Source organism: Amphiura filiformis, chromosome 4, assembly GCF_039555335.1.
Source record: "Amphiura filiformis chromosome 4, Afil_fr2py, whole genome shotgun sequence".
NCBI classification, from domain to species: domain Eukaryota; kingdom Metazoa; phylum Echinodermata; class Ophiuroidea; order Amphilepidida; family Amphiuridae; genus Amphiura; species Amphiura filiformis.
In genome coordinates, this window is record NC_092631.1 from 68946678 (window position 1) to 68964521 (window position 17844).

At 37.4% G+C, this 17844-nt stretch overlaps 2 protein-coding genes and 1 long non-coding RNA gene across 3 annotated transcripts in view; 1 reads left to right on the forward strand and 2 right to left on the reverse strand.

Moving 5' to 3' along the window:
* Positions 1 to 6671, reverse strand: part of LOC140151293 (cytidine monophosphate-N-acetylneuraminic acid hydroxylase-like) — a 56803-nt gene extending 50132 nt beyond the window's left edge. The window contains exon 1 of the mRNA XM_072173574.1: positions 6501 to 6671. The gene's annotated coding sequence lies outside the window, so the exon portion shown is untranslated. The remainder of the gene's footprint in view (positions 1 to 6500) is intronic.
* LOC140151292 (uncharacterized) lies at positions 607 to 5476 on the reverse strand. The gene is made up of 3 exons (XR_011858925.1): positions 5373 to 5476; positions 2149 to 2277; positions 607 to 1281 (listed from the first exon to the last, which is right to left on the reverse strand). It is a non-coding gene; the product is annotated as an uncharacterized lncRNA (long non-coding RNA).
* A 1858-nt stretch (positions 6672 to 8529) lies between the features above and the next one.
* On the forward strand, positions 8530 to 10132 carry LOC140151294 (uncharacterized). The gene is given in 2 exon segments (XM_072173575.1): positions 8530 to 9466; positions 9469 to 10132. Coding segments are annotated over 2 exon segments (1161 nt in total). The 5' UTR covers positions 8530 to 8680; the 3' UTR covers positions 9844 to 10132.
* Positions 10133 to 17844: the final 7712 nt, after the last annotated feature.

A 17844-nucleotide genomic window follows, 5' to 3' on the forward strand; every position in this document is an offset into this window, starting at 1 on the left:
TTGAAAAGGAAAACAGATAAAGCCAGACAGGATGGTTAAGGAGGTGACCAGGCTCAAACATGATTCATTGGTTTTTAAAACAATTTTAAGACAAAGGGGTCAAATTACATGTACATTTGTGTTTGTTTTTTACATGCAAGTTCCATGCATGTTTCAGAATCTTTTTATTCCGAGTAATAATTTTTACTTTCTAATGGCTCTATATTCAGGAACACTCCAAATTTTTTTAATTTTTTTTTAATCCACCACCGCACCTCCTCTTTCAAAGCTGTGAAGGAAAAACAAACAATTATCTTTTGGCCTTAAAATTAATGGCGAGTGAAAATGGGCGAGCTAGAGCGAGAGAAAATGGTGAGTTAGATAAGTTACCCCCTGGCCCCTGCAGAGATTAAAGAGTGACCCCTGCTTAGAATACGGCAAGTCTCACCGGTGAGTTAAGATTTTTACTGCAAGTCGTGCCTGCGAGTTAAGATTTTCATGCCAAGTCCAGCAGACAAGTTACGGCAAGTCCAATCGGCGAATTAAAATTTCACGGCAAGTCCCATCAGCAAGTTATTAGTTATGGCAAGTCTTATCAGCGGGTTAAGATTTTACAGCAAGCAAGTCCCATTGGCGAGTTAAGATTACAATCTGATAAAGAGTAAAGTGGATTTTTTCTTTCAATCATGAACCTCAACTGGTGAACAGGACTTGAATCACTTGATAGTGTTGTCATAACTCGCCGGTCGGACTTGATGGTGTTGTTGTAACTCACCGATGGGACTTGATAGCTTTGTCGTCCGCCTTTAGCTTACTTTGTGTAGGGTAATTGACAAAAAAACCTAATCTCTGTGGGGGTGGTAACTCGCCTTTTCTTTAACTCACCTTTCTTAAAACTCGCCCTTTGTTTAACTTGCATAGTTACCACTGTGTCCAGTATTAATTTTTTGACTTAATTGCAGTCCACAAACACATTATCATAATTTTAAATTACGAGTTTCACTGTTGTAAAATATCAAATTAACAGTAGGTGATGGCTAGGCTACCAGCTAGTCCACTAAGCCTATAGATAGGTAGGCCTACATGTAGGCCCTACCAGCCATTTTGACAAGATGTCTTTTTCTGTCAATAATTTTCCCCTCAAAGTTTAATGCGCTTGAACTTAGTTGAATTGCTGACATGATATATGGCACAGGTGATTGCTATGGAGCATCATCATCACTGTATCATCATCTCAATCTGTCTCTTGCTTTATTAGCTTGTTGCTGCAGGTGATTCCGCCAGTAGAAGTTCAAAATTCATCTGTAAAGAAATAAACCAAAATATCAATTAAAAATGACAGGGGAAAAAAAAAAAATATCTTGGGGCCTGACTTAATAGCTTGGGCCCCGACAATAAATTAGGGCCTGCGCTTCAAAATCAGAGCACTAAAAAACTATAATACTACCTCGGGGCTTCAAGTGAAGTTACTATCATGTGGGCCCCAAGTTACTAAGTCTGTGCCCCAAGTTACCAAGATGGGCCCCGAGTTACCAAGTTAAGGATAGTATGTCGGGCCCCAAGATTATTCGGGGCTCTGTAATAATTGGGATTGCAGTTGTGAAAAGGAATGATGGCAATAAATTTGAATTCTTTTACGATTCTCAATTGATTTATCCAGTACCGTATTCATTCCAATAGCGCTTAATGAAGTCATTTTGGGTGGGTGCTTATTTTTTACCTGGTTTACCTAATTTTTTGTGAGGGGAGATTATTAGAGATGAATTTACGTATGTTATAAAAGGGTCCTGAGACGTTCTTGTAGCTTTTCTGATGTAGAAAATGTATTGCAAGTTTACACCGGATGTGTAGTCCTCCAGCTATTTCACTATCAACATCTATCTGTCACTTCAACATTAATGGTACCCTTTAGCAAATTGAATATACCCTGGGTGGGCGCTTATTGGAATATGGTACATTAGTTAAAATTCACATAGTACATGTAGTTGATTTGCAGAGCTACAATCCAGCTGTAAGTAGGTAGCTGCAAAAACTATGACTAATTCTGGACCATTGTTTGAGGTATCAATCATTCTGGACAATTTTATTGAGGTATACATTTATTCGCATTTTAAGCCATATGACCTAATCCTTTTATCACCCAATAAAGCAGTTACTCATTGTACATACCAGCGTTTTGTACTGTTGAGTTCATCAATATACATTCTGATTTGGAAGCCACACAACTAACATCTCCTGAAAGCAGTTGCTGAGCCTACAACTGTACAATTCACTTTAAGTTGACATCACTGCTATCACCTAGTTGAGGAAATTCAAGAAATAATATCTTAAAATGGAGAAACATTTTACAAGAACAAACATGTTTTTCTCAAAAGCTTTATGAGGCCTAAAATCTATATAAAATTTATAATTTCAATTATATCAAGAGTTTAGGCTTAGCAAATAAAATTCTCCATTTCAATGTTCCGTAAAAGTTACGGAACATTAAAATCAAGGATTTTATCAAGATTTTAGGCTTCATAAAGCTTTGCATAAAAGCTACGGAACATTAAAATCAATTTAAAATTCTCAATTTCAATTTTGACGAGATTTTAGGCCTGGTAAAGCTTTACAAGGCCTAAAATCTTGATAAAATACGTGATTTCAATGTTCTGTAAAAGCTATGGCAGTAACTGCACATTGAAATCAAGGGTTTTATCAGGATTTTAGGCATCGTAAAGCTTTGCATAAAAGCTACGGAACATTAAAATCAAGTAAAATTCTCAATTTCAATTTTATTGAATTTTAGGCCTAGTAAAGCTTTACGAGGCCTAAAATCTTGATAAAATTCTCAATTTTAATGTTCCGTAAAAGCTACGACACATTGAAATGAAGGATTTTATTGAGATTTTAGGCCTCGTAAAGATTTGCATACAAGCTACGGAACATTGAAATCAATTCAAATTCTCAATATTAATTTTACTGAGATTTTAGGCCTTGTCAAGCTTTACGATGCCTAAAATCCTGATTAAAATTCTTGATTTCAATGTTCCGTAAAAGCTATGGCACATTAAAATCAATGATTTTTTCCAGATTTTAGGCATCATACAGGGTCGGATCCAGGAATTTTTTTGATAAAGGGGGCGCCTTTTGGTCGACGAAGAAAAAAATGTGTTAAAGGGGGTTACCCCCTCGAAAACTCAACGGTTTTGGCCCATTGTTTGCTGTTCATGGCCGAATTTGTTCCCTTTTTTTATATTTCTTACAATTTTTGTATTTTTAAGTTACCGGCGCCCTTTGCTAGTCAAAAAATAGAGGGGGCGCGCCGCTGCGCCCCCTAAATCCGCCCTGTCATAAAGCTTTATGTAAAAGCTACGGGTAATTGAAATCAATTATAATTCTCAATTTAAATTTTATCGAGATTTTAGGCCTAGTAAAGCTTTATAAGGCCTAAAATCTCAATAAAATTCTCAATTTCAATGTTCCGTAAAAGATATGGCACATTGAAATGAAGGATTTTATCAAGATTTCAGGCATCGTAAAGCTTTGCATAAAAGCTATGGAACATTAAAATCAATTAAAATTCTCAATTTCAATTTTATGGAGAATTCTTGATTTCAATGTTCCGTAAAAGCTACGCACATTGAAATCAATGATTTTTGCAAGATTTTAGGCATCGTAAAGCTTTGCGTAAAAGCTACGGGTAATTGAAATCAATTATAATTCTCAATTTCAATTTTATCAAGATTTTAGGCCTAGTAAAGCTTTATAAGGCCTAAAATCTCAATAAATTCTCAATTTCAATGTTCCATAAAAGCTACGGCACATTGAAATGAAGGATTTTATCAAGATTTCAGGCATCGTAAAGATTTGCATAAAAGCTATGGAAAATTAAAATCAATTAAAATTCTCAATTTCAATTTATCGAGATTTACGATGCCTAAAATCCTGATTAAAATTCTTGATTTCAATGTTCCGTAAAAGCTACAGCACATTGAAATCAATGATTTTTCAAGATTTTGGGCATCGTAAAGCTTAGCATAAAAGCTACGGGTAATTGAAATATTTCTCAATTTTATCAAGATTTTAGGCCTAGTAAAGCTTTACAAGGCCTAAAATCTCAATAAATTCTCAATTTCAATGATCCGTAAAAGCTACGGCACATTGAAATGAAGGATTTTGTCGAGATTCCAGGCATCGTAAAGCTTTGCATAAAAGCTATGGAACATTAAAATCAATTTAATTCTCAATTTCAATTTTATCAAGATTTTGGGCCTTAAAAAAAATAAATAAAAGCTTTAGTTACGAGGCCTAAAATCTTGATAAAATTCTTGATTTCAATGTTCTGTAACCAAAAGCTACGGCACATTGAAATCAAGGGTTTTATCAAGATTTTAGGCATCGTAAAGCTTCAAGCGTAAATTAAAATTGATTGGGCAGCTGATTGGGGGGTAGGACAATATATTACTTTGATCATTGTTTGATGTGTGAGGTATACTATTTTGCAGCAAACCTTTGACGAAAGCGCGACTGCCGTGATGTTGCAAATTGAGCTAACAACGCGTCACGGCGCACAGTTCATTCATAAATTTCCACTCGGCAACAGCAGATCGCCTCAGCAGCCAATCAGAGACAAGTGCGTCCAACGCAGTAAATACGCGATGTATGCTTTAAATACGCGCTCGTCAAAGGTTTACTGGAATTGATTATAATACTCATTTTCCAGCTTTTTGTGTGAGATTTATTACCTAGTCCTAGGAGTGAGATTATACTACCTGCGTGAGACCGCGAGAAAGTGACCCCATGCGTGAGACTCACGCGGCACGCCAATGCGTGAGAGTTGACAGCCCTGACAATGCCTGATGACCATTATTAATACTGCAGAGATCATTCCAGGAAGGAAAGCAGTAAATATGTCATGCATGTTTCGTTTTGTTTGTTGTCAATTTATCATGACAAATTGACATGCAATAAAAATGCATGACTGACAAAACTTTATAAAAAAATTTAATTTCAATTAACAATAATTTGATAACATCAAAAACACCGACGCTATTTAACACATGGAAATGAACATGTGTTTAATTTGCACAAAATCAGCACTGTTCTACCGATTTTTCTCGATTTTTTATAGTACGCCGGAGTATTTCAGTCGGGAGTTCAGTGTACGCTGTGCATACACGGCGCAGAATTCGCAACCTTTACGTTGACCGATGTCGACGAAGGTCCGCATGGAGCCTCGATTATAATTCCAATTTATTGCAAATAAGAGAGTCCGCCGCTCACAAATTTCACCTCAACATAAAATTAACATATTATAGTTTTATATTTTATTATTCTCTAACTGTTATTTTGTTTTATACGGCAAATTCACACCTCTTGAATAATGTAAACATGGCGAGAACATTACTTACCGTGACCCAAGCAGTGAACACATCAAAATGACTTCCGGCGATGATGGCATTTCAGATTTGTAAATTTGGTATCAAAAGTTAAACAAAGTCAACATCCATGTAATTTTTACGTATTAACAGTCGATTGATGATTTTTATTTTCTGTAATGAACTGTCAAAAGTTGTTTAAAAATCAGCGGGAAAAAATATCATTCCTCATACCCACGGGGCAAATGTCGATCCACCAAAGTCCTTACCGGTAAAATTTGACCTTTTAACGGTCGTATGCGAAAGTTGCCGTCGTACTGCCTACGGAAAGTGCTATGACAAAAGGTTTTCAGTTTTGGCTTTCTTTACTCAAGGGCTTTAATTTGATATATAAAATGATGCAGTTTGATGGCAAATTTGAATTCACCTGGTATGGGGTCCAAATACTCATCATGCGCATATTTTGGGGCTTTAGCTTAGCCCCCGGGTCAAAGTAGGGCGGCAAAAACTAAGCGGCGGAAGAAGAAGGCGGCAAAAACAGGGCGGCAAAAAGCGAAGGGGCGGCAAAAGGAATTAGCAAAGAAAAAGGGCGCCAAAAATTGAAAAAGCATAAAAATTTTGAAAAATGGGTGCTTTTGGGACGCTAGCGCCTAAAATCCTTTTCTTTTTTTTTTTTTGCTCTTCACTTTTTCAAACGACCGTGAAAAAAATTGGGTCAACCTTTTCGGGCTGTTAAGGAAGGGGCGGCAAAATTGTTTCTTCTTCAGCCCCCCGGGGTTGGGGCGGCCACGGTACGCCACTGCTCATGAGTCATGATACTGTAGTCTGTACTGATACTCATGATAATCATCAATTACTGCGATAGGCATGATAGGGCTTATTTCGAACACTGTCAGCAAGCAACGCTCTATTCAATTGCATGGGGCATTGCCATTGGCTCCTATACGTGGATACACCCAAATAAAAAATTAATGTATCCTGTACTGATACTGTAAAACCATTCATTATTCTTTCCTGTCGAATTATGCAACCTTTTATTTTCAGTTCTTTATCGTCCATGCATGCATGATCCAGTAAGCTTTACAAAATCGTAGCAATTTGTGGGGCGTTGGCACGTTGGGCGAGTCTAAGAATAATCAAAATTCATTTGCATTAACTTACCAATTGGACTCTCAACTCAACAATCTGATGCCTGAATTTTTGACGGTTTTACTACAAAGTAATGTATGGGTGTGACTTCAGCGCTGCTTCTACGCAAACATGCAATGAATGATCAACACGGGCTTGCACGGCGGTGACTTATGTCACGTCTACCACCGGTCTATTGACCCTGTCATACTTCCATGTCGCTTGCCGCTGCGACAAGTGGCATGACGTATCAGCCAATGGCAAGCTTTAATTGTGTCCACTTCTCTGTAATGCGCGTGCGCACCGCCGCTTAACGGCAAGCGGCACGATAGTGTTTTAAACTAACATAATCGATGATCGATTCATAACTGTGTGTGCTGGAAACGGTAATTGATTGGCATTGGTATTCCCTGATTCATTGATTAATACATTTGGTGGCGCTAATCAAGTGAATCAAAGGAACCAAAGGAACAGGCCAGTGAGGACCCCAGATAGCTCATGCAGGGCCCATTAATATTTATTGCCTGGCGCTCAGTTCCATGCTATATCATTTTGCTATCATGAAGGGGCCCCGGGGAAGGGGCATGGGGTCATGGGGACCAGTCAGAAATATTTACCTTAACAAAACCATCATGTCTGCATAAGGGGCTATGCATTAATTCCGAGCCCGGAGGTAAAATGTTCAAATTGCTCGCCTCCTTCCCCTCAGCTTGGCCCAAGAAAATTGCTTGCCCCCAACCCTGCCAAAAAATCTTTGCCCCCCCCTTTAGGCCTACACATGCCAAATTTGTTGGTTACCAATTTGCAAACTTTAAATGGTCTAGATAAATGATGCGAGCAGGACATTTTTTGCATAGGCCTACTTGAACGTTTCTGTGTGCCTTACTGTGGCGTTTTTGTTTTCCTAAGCCTTTTTAGAGCGTGTTTAAAAATGTGCCTCTTAAATGTGTGCCAAAAAGTGCTTGACTCCCCTTTCAGCCTGCCAAAAATTGTTTTCCCCTCTCGGCTTGCCAAAAAATCTTTGCCCACCCCCCTCAATCTTACACTCCACTGGGCTCATATTAAATTATTGAACAGTCCCTAAATTGCATAGAGGCACACAAATCTACGCTTCAGAGACACCTTGTTAACATCACGGGAATGGGGGCATGGTGAATTTATCAATGACCAGCTGGGACCGGGGTCAATTTCACTGAACTTTACCAAGTTTTGCAAGTCTAAAAATCAATTGTAACTTACGACGCATCGTAAATTCCATTTCACATACATTTTAGCCACATCACATTTGGCTTGATCATGTAACTTTATAATATTATAACGTTATAATATTTCTCTGTTGCAGTATCCCCTTGTGGTGATCCTCCTTATCCATATTGTATATTGTCTATTTGTTAATGTTATCTGTGTTAACTGTTAACCATTTTGCATGTTTTATTTTTACAGCTTTTTTGCCATATATTAATTGTTGTTACACTGTATACTATATTCACCATGTCTAACCCAACATCTTTATTTCAGCAACTCAGGAAGACCAAACAGAAAGCCATGCGTTATTCTTTTCATCAAGATAACTACAGATTTTATTCCCACTCTCGCATTATTCCTACAGGCCTACAGATAAAATGTACACCAGCACTGGGCACTCTCTCTGGCCCTCTACAACAGAAGTGGAATCAACTGCTATATGGTACATCTATCCGTCTCATCAATATCCTAACTGAACATTGTGCTGCTTCTCTTGACAGTTTCTCTGATGAAATCACTGAACTCGAAGATGACCTGCGATCATGTTGTACAGAGGCCCAATGGGAACAGTATAATAATCAGATAAATTCATGTTTGTCCACACAGAAAGCCGAACTTCTTGATCGCAGAAACAGGAAGATCCGTGGTATCTTGGAGAAACGTCAACAGCACAACAGAAGACGGTTTAGGCGTCCTGCAACTACTAACCATGATAACGAAAACCTTCCCTCCACAGTCGTTAATTTATCATCGTCCTCTCTTTCCTCCGCTGAATTGGATCTTCTCTCCAAAGGCCTCAAGTTCTGTCCCACCCTCCAGAGGTCAACCAGGTAGAACTCAGTCAGGATCTCACTCAATACTATCGTCGCATACGTCTACGGGAGTTTTTCCTTGATGAGCCAGCATCTGAACCTGAGCCTTTTCGCAAGAAAAGCAGTTGGGTCCCTCCAAAGAACAGGGTTCCAGCCATGGAGACATACGTGCAGGTTGTTAGTTCCAAAGTTAATAATTCTGCTAATTCTCCCCACAGGACACATGACAACTTACCCCGTGAGGAACGCCAGGCTCTCAAGTCTCTTAGAACCAGGACTGACATCATCATCAAGCCTGCTGATAAAGGATCTGCCGTGGTTGTCATGGATCGCCAAAAGTATATCGATGAGACCATGAAGCACCTCAACAATCGTACTAACTATGCTCTTGTTGATTCTGATCCTACTGACTCTTTCTCTCAACAGATAAAGACCACCCTGGATGACATGCATGCTCGTGATGAATTAACTGACAAAGCCCATGCATTTCTTTCTCCTACAGATTCTAAAGCTGCTCGATTTTATCTCCTGCCCAAGATCCACAAGCCTGGGAATCCTGGTCGACCCATTGTATCCGTAATGGTTCCCCACTGAGAACATATCCTCTATGTTGATCACTTCATTAAACCCCTTGTTTCTCAGACTCCGTCATACATACACGACCCCCCGCACTTTCTCAGGAAGCTTGAAGCTATCAAGGACCAGATCCCCAGCACTGCCATCATTGGCACTTGTGATGTGTCATCCTTGTATACTAACATCCCATTCAGTGAAGGAATTTCAGCTACCTGTGAAGCGCTGTCTAGAAGTGGCCACACCAGTCCCCCCATTGATGATCTGAAGACTCTCATGAATCATGTACTAACTAAGAACAATTTCACCTTTATGGGAGATCACTATTTACAGGTATTTGGGACATCGATGGGGACCCGCATGGCTCCGCTCGTTTAGCCTGCCTCTTCATGTCTAGGCTTGAAGAGCAGATGTTGGATGCTGCCCCTTGTCGACCATGGATTTGGTGGAGGTACATTGATGATGTGTTTTTCATCTGGACCAGAGAAGAAGACAGCCTTCACACCTTTCTTAACCATGTCAATTCTTTCCACAGAACTATTAAATTCACATCTGAACTTTCTCACCACCAGGTCAATTTCTTGGATGTCACCATCAGAAAGGAGAATGACTCCCTTGTCACAGATCTATACACCAAGCCCACAGACAGCCACCAGTACCTACACTCTTCCAGTTGCCATCCCCAACATTGTAAAAGTGGTATAGCATACAGTCAAGCTCTCCGCCTCCGCCCGCATTTGTACTAATGATTCTGACTTCTCACAGCATGCCAGGGACCTCAAGAAGAACCTTACATCTAGGGGACACAGCGCACTTAAAGTGCAGCAGGCCATCAACAAGGTCAAATCTCGTCCCAGGTCAGATGTACTGAAGCAGAAGCCCAGAAGCCAGGACACCAATACCAGAGTCCCTCTTGTGGTCACTTTTCATCCTAACCTCCCTCCTCTCCGCAGCATCACTAATGACAATCACCATATACTTCAAACCTCAGATCGGCTACAACGAGCAGTTCCCGATAGCCCCATCCTGGCCTACAGACGCCCCTCGCAATCTTAGAGATCTTCTTGTGAGAGCTGAAGTCCCCCACTTTCTGATACTATTCCTTCCACACAACAGGGTACTTTCACATGTGATTCCAGGTGTGTTGTCTGCCAGGACCATATCCAAGAAGGGGATTCTGTTGCCAGTAATTCCAACAATTCCTCCCACAGGATCAGGGGCAACATCACCTGCACCACATCTAATGTAGTATATCTCATTTCTTGCAGAGTTTGTGGTATACAGTATGTGGGAGAAACTAAGAATGCACTTAAGAAGCGGTTTTATGGACACAGGTCCACTGTCAAAACCAAGAAGCTTGACACCCTGTTGGTAATCACTTTAACCTCCCCAACCACTCCATCTCGACATGATCCTACAGGGCATTGAGTCTTTAGGTAACCGCCCGACACCGTCCGTGCCAGCAGGGAGAAATTCTGGATGAAGCGCCTTCGCACCATACAGCCACACGGTCTCAACATCCAAGAGGGAAACGACTAACTTGTTTTTCATCATCATTATATTTGGCCCCCCCCTCAATTTTTTTTTTTTTTCCAATTATTATTATTTTTTATATATATATTTTTTTTACATTTTTTTCCTCCACTTTATTATTTTAGTTTTTATTTCCTATTTACATCTATCATTTTGTAATATGTTCATGTAGTTGCCATTCATTTTCATATTTCTATTCAGCCCATTGTCTTCATTCATATCCTTATCCCTCTTACTCCCATTCATGACATCCCACTTCCTGCCCCTATTGATATTTCCCAAGAAACACTTATGTCTTCTATTGTCTTGCTAATTTCCTTTTCCTTTATGTCCATGTCCCTATATATATATGCATGTTTGTGTGTTGTCTTGTCACTCTGCCTTTGATAAAGATCCTGCTAGGATCGAAAGCTCAGGCCCCCAAAAACTTTGAAATTTTATAATATTATGTTATAACACCTCCACATAGTAACTTTTTGAAAAACATCTTGCACCCCTATTTAATATTAAAGGTTAAAAAGTACAATGATAAAAAGACCAACTGAAATTCAATGATAACAACAACAAGTCTGCACTGGAGAAGACACAAAGTCATTTTATTACAGTACTGTCACTTTCTCTGAACCATCAACACACTGCAATGTAAGTCAGTCCACACTTATTATAGTGGTCACAGGTTTTAACATTAGTATATCACTTGGAAATGTTCGTGCAACATTCATTGTCACTCTTATACTGCATGATACTACATGCAACATTAAAACATTACAATACTAAATCAAAACCATTAAAATTGGTTTATATGGAAAATTTCATTACAGGCAACAATTTCAATTACCACTCTGAAGTGTGTATGGTAGTCAGTATGTGACTGTCACATCTACCTGTTTCATTTAGTACATCAAAATCAAGCCTCCCCACAAGCTCCCACAGTACAGATTATTAAATAACATCATGTTGTACCTAATCTTATTATCCACACACTTGTTTACTTGTTTATTTTGTTGTGTAATTTAAAGAACTGTTGGTCCAGAAAGACCATGAAACCCAATTGAAGCAATTACTTTGTTGGACAGAATTCATTAACAAATAAAAATTCAAAAAGATACCTTTTTATATTCAAATCAATTCAACTTCTCTTAAGTACTGATGCAGGCTCAGGAAGTCACAAGAATCTGAGAATCTATTCTTGTAGAGATTCTGCCGAACTGATTTACATGAATCTTAGAGATTCTCACAGACTTTTTGAGCATACACACTGCCAAGGCTAAAAAAAAAGTTATGTCTCAAAGCCCATGGCAGTTTCAAAAACGAATGCGGAATGAGGTTTTTTTTTAAGATTATTTTTTTAATAATTTTTTTTCAAACAAACTATGAATTAAGATGTCATTTTCGAGTGTTCAAAGGTACACAGTATGAAATTGTTGTTGATTTACACAATTGAAGTACAAATATCAATTGTTTTATACCTAAACAATGCGAGTATCAAATCAAGTAACTTTTCTTTCAAATTTGTCTCAAAATTTCATGATTTTACGGCAAAAAACTATTAAAAAAAATGTTTTGAAAAAATAAAAACTTTTTTTTTTAGCCTAAGTTATTCATTGGTAGATCACCAGGCCTTTGGAGCCTTATTTCACCCTTTTTATGATAACCATGCCACACTCCATTGTAATTTCTTCTTGTTGAGGGTGCTTGGGAATAGTTCCTTGAACTGTGTTTCTGCTCTTTGCTTGCTGCAAATAGGGGGCATCTAAAGATTCTTATAAAATGTCTATAGCCAGAATCCAAGAGGATTCTTGCCAGATGAAACAAAATTCTACCTCTGCTTATGTTAATACAGCTATGACCACTCAAACATGTCTGGATTTCTTTTCATACACTTATGTTTGCAATACTACGCTTTCATTAAAAATAAACCTGTAACAGATCTATACTGCACATTATGTAAAACTTTGCAAGCATGAGTTGCCAAAAATATTACAATTCACTATGATGAACATCCCTTCTTTTAACTCCTACAACCCATATGCACTACATTGTATATTGAAGTACTTCTCCACACTTGCAGGGAATGTATGCTGGGATTAAAAGTTGTTTGATTGTCCTCATCCGACCGACCCTAATCTGGAAAATCTGGAAAAGAGGTGCCTTTTTCCCGGTTTTACTGTACATTAGAATACCTACCCTAATTTGGGAAATTCCAGAATGTTTTTTTTTTCTTTCAACATTTTTGACATCCTGAAGTTTTTTAAAACAGTTTCTTCACACTGCTAAATAGTTTTAAAAAATGAATGGAGTGGCATACAGTTGAGAAGTATCCCAATCCACACCTATTTAAAATTTAAAAATCTGACCAACCCACCCTTCCCCCGGGCCCTGCCCCTTGCAAGGGGATCTATGGACAATCAAACAAATTCTTTTCTGGCGTTGTAGTAGGTCTCAGGGGTTGGGTAATTAGTCTAAAAAATAGAAGCCCCCTCATTTGCACACATTCCCAATGGCCCAATGGAGGAGTACTTGGATAGTGCATTTCTTGACCTGTCTGAAGTAGGAATATTTACAGGGTTTACATTGAGCAACAATAACTTTTGTGTTACTTGATTTTGATTTTAAACTTTTGATCCAAACACAATGAATTAATTCCTACATCTGAATTTTCAGAAGGTAAGCCATCTTTCATCAGCGAGTGACTGTATCAGGTCGTGATCTCTTTCACCTTTGACTTGATAACAGGACTCATAGACTCCTGAGAGTTTGTACCAAAAGGTTTAAATTAAAATCATGATTTATACTCAACTCAGATGAACTTTCATGAACATTGTTAGTTGTTCATGTCTTTTAAATATCCTGAAATCGTACATAGTATCCCGACAAACACTGCCATACCAGTTGAAACTGCAGTATAGATTCAGTGCTATCACTGTCTTTTTATTCTTAAAAGGATGAAACTGATGAGTTCAGATGCAAAACACAATGTATCCTATCTTCATTTTGGATTATAGCTATTAGTTTATGTAAATATCAGGGATTGTCTTGAGAAAATGAGGTTCTAGGAGCTTTAGAATGCTCTTCTGTTCTCTTCAAGTATATAGAGTAAAGCCAAGAATTTTCCAGCGTTGCAGGAAATTCCGCGAAAAATCATGAATTGGAGGTAAAGCGAAAACGCATTTCTGAGAAAAAATTAAAGAAAATAAGCAAAAATGGCCTAGAAAAAGGAAAAAAATACAATTGAAAAGAAATAAATAAAATACTAAATGAAATGGGTCTTCAAAATTCATCAAAATAAAGTAAAATCCGTCATAGATTTACCGTACAACGCCTGTCCTACCTCCCATTCCAGCCATGGTACCCAATCACCCATCCCAACTTTGCAAATCGCAATGATCGTTACAAGATTCTTGTGAAATTTTATTATGTCAGAAATGTGCTAAAATTACAAAGCGGAGAAAAGCGGAATTTAGCATTTGTAAAGCAGAAAATTCTTGGCTTTAATATAGAGCTTTAGAAAAGCTGTTTGCATACATGTGTAACAATTAAAACATACAGAATTTAATGCATCACTAAGGCGAGCTATAAATCGCTCTTCCACATAGGGCTGTAGAGGAGCAATAATACTCTCTCTGTGAATGTAATGAAATCTCTTTATTTTTTTAAGCATGAGCAAAAATTATTATAAATGTAGAATTAAAAAGCTCACATCAAATCAATATAAAAATAAGCATGTACCAAAAAATAAATAAAATGTATACCAACACTATTAATAAAAGATATAACGAGGCAACCCATAGATGTGTTATGTTTAGCATCTGAACTTATCAACTGGACAAATGCATATTGAAAACACATTTCACTTCAGAGATATTAATTGAAGAAATCCATTAAAATAAACTCTATACATTCTTTATCAATATAATGAAATATGTACACCATTTCTATATTTGAGCAATTAATATTCTTTATTAAAGATATAATACATTTGTTTTCAAGTATAGTAAAATAATTTTTTCAGTAGAGGATTTTTTTGTACAACTACAATATCTATCAATAGTATTGCCTGCAATAAATCTGCTGATAATTGGTGGTTTCAATAATCATATGTTATGTAATTCATGTCAGTATGTGCCTGTGTATTTCATTATCTAAAGGCTGCACAAAAAGTAACGCAGCTGCTACAAATCCGCCTATAGCATAGTTTCAGAACTAATAATTTATTATTACAATATTTCTGCATAGAAAGAAGGATGATTTATTTACGCGCATTTGACACCCCATTTGTCAAATGTTGTTCAATATTAACAACACTGCAGTGCTTTTGAAGAAAAATACCAGACTTCAAAAGTTGCAGTTTACAGCGATCAATGGTTATTATGCAAGCATTGTGGCACCTAAAACCCTCCATTATCTTCGCGTTGAATTCAAATCAATACAAATAGCGACAACTTTTAAATACGGGTATTTCTCTTTAAAAATACAGCACTGTGTTGTTAATATTGAACGAAATTGGGTATAAAAATGCACATAAATAAATTATCCTTTTTTCTATGTTGAAATATTGTGAACACAATTATTAGTTCTGACGATATATAGGTGTTTCTAACAGCTCACCGTGAGCTTTACAAATGCGTTACTTTCTGTGCTGTCTTTAGACCAGAATTATTGTGGTAGGGATTCTACTACTTCAGCAATCTAAATCAATGAATACATGTGGTATAATCAGAGTTAGAGATAAAATACTAGTTTGTGTCCGACGATCAACTCCCCACATCCTGTGGTTGGCTAGTAGCGTGTAAAAGGAAGGTTGGTTCATCTGGTGCCTTTATCGGAGAAAAGGAATCGCAGAAAATTATGAAAAATGTTGGTACTTTTACTACGCAAAAAGCAACTTTTTTTAGGCACTGTTGACATGGTTTCTTTGCTAAGAAAGTTTCCTATTGCTAAAGACCTAACTATTGAGATGGTTTGTTTATTTTAAGGTGCAAAATTGACCATAAGGCACACTGTTTTACTGCTGCGTTAAGGAATTTTAATAATCACGGCAAATTTTAAACAAATGGTTTCCGAGTCCGATTACATCTGACACAAACTAGTCTTTTGAATTCAGTCTCAGAATAGCACATATCTCTAGCCCATTTCAAAAATTACATTAGGGTATTCCAATTGATATCCAAACATCTCCTATGCAGTGGCAGCACCACAGGGGGGCATATGCCCCCCAGTCAGAACTCTTGCCCGCCCCCAGTTGCCCCCCATTAAAAACTCCAAATTACAAACATTTCCACTTTTAGGCAAAATTTATTGATTTTGCCGCCCCCTGAAATTAACTTTGCCCACCCCACAATAAAAAATTCCTGGTGCCGCCACTGCTCCTATGGCAGATATGACCTTTAACAGAGGGAGTGTGTTATTTCATATGGAGTTGATTTGCTACATGCTAGGTAGAAGTAACAGTAGCCATGATGTTAAAACATGATTACTTTCCCCCTAAAATCATCAGGAATTATTTTACTGACATTCAGCATAATTTCCTGCAAGAAATTGATAACAGACTACATACATTTCAAATTTATGAAGACCAGCCTCGACGCAATTAATCAAGTACATAATAGAAGTTTATACAAATATATACTATAATAACTGTACAAGAACAGAACATTAAACTAGATACAAGAACCTCACACACACACTCACCCCACACAACTTTTGATTTAAACACCGGCAAATATGGACACTAAACATACCACTTCTGACTTTTTATTATCCAACTGCTGACATGCGCATCCGGAGTTTTATTTAGCTTACAGTTGACTGTTAAGTTTTACCAGCAAAGTGCGGACTCACCCTAAACCTTAACTGCGAGTTGACGAATGCTGTTTATAATACATTTTTTATGCTTTTTACAATCTAGTAACATCCACAAACCATGTACAACAGTGGTTCCATTGAATCCACAGTTATACACAGATTTCCCATGCGTGTGTCCTTAATTGCGGTATTTACAAACACACGCTTCACTCACTCACTTCTTTGTCTTTGAAAGTACTAATACTTAAAGTAACCTCTGCAAACAAATTACTTTCCAACACAAATTAAGGACAGTCAGATATACTCTTTGCTATTCAATAATAAAATTATGATGGTATACATGCAGTGGTGGCGCAAAGGAGGGCATATGCCGCCTAGTTAGAACTCTTGCCCTGCTTCAGTAAAACCCCAAAATGACTAAAATGTCCACTTTTTCAGCAATTTTAGCAAAATTTGTTGATCCCGAAAAAAAAATCATGGCGCCACCACTGTATAATACATGTGTTTGTGAATGTTCTCTATTATCCAGGTAGATACACATAATAAAAAAATGAGTTGTAAATCTGTTCATCTAGACTTGCTATTTTTGATAGTTACAGCATCATGTCTCATCGAAGATGCATCATCAGACTGACTGATCAGGCACTGAAATTTATGATTTTCCAGGACCTACAACGCAGTGATCAGGAAGAGAATTGATATGGTAGCTATCAAAAATAATAAGTCCAGATGAACAGATTTATATGAGGTTAGAGTTAAAACATGCATCAACTTTAAATTAGCATACTTCTCAGTGGTTTGTTTCTCCTTTTCCAAAATAAAGGACCCTGTTTTATCTAGTCTCCTTTTCAACACAACTTTTATGAAAATACATTTCTTTTAAACATTTTTAGTTTCTCCATATATTTGCTGCTAACTTTTTTTACAGATGACCGCAATCTTACATTGCAATCAAGAATTGACAATATGGGTTGGGGATGTACATAAAAGATGTTACTTGTAAGAACTATTTACAATTGTCAAGTTACTTCATTATAACATGCAGAGAAATTTATCTATATACAACAGAGCCCCGTCCTATTGCAACATGTGTGCATTGTATATCTACAAAAAATAAATCATTCAAGTGGTTTTAGTAACAAATTGGTACTATTTTTGAAATTTCATAATAAAAACATGTAGCAAACATTTCAGCAAAGAAAAAATCATATTCAGCCACATATAATGCCCTTTTTTTTTGGTATATCACTATATTTCTAATCACAAGATACATTCGATCATGCTAATGGAGCGAGGTGTGATGCTTCATGTTTGCTCCAAATACAAATACAGGCATCCCATGCTTTTATGACATTACACAAGGAGGTGTACCTCGGGGATCAAAACAGAGTATGACCTCCTAGACCACC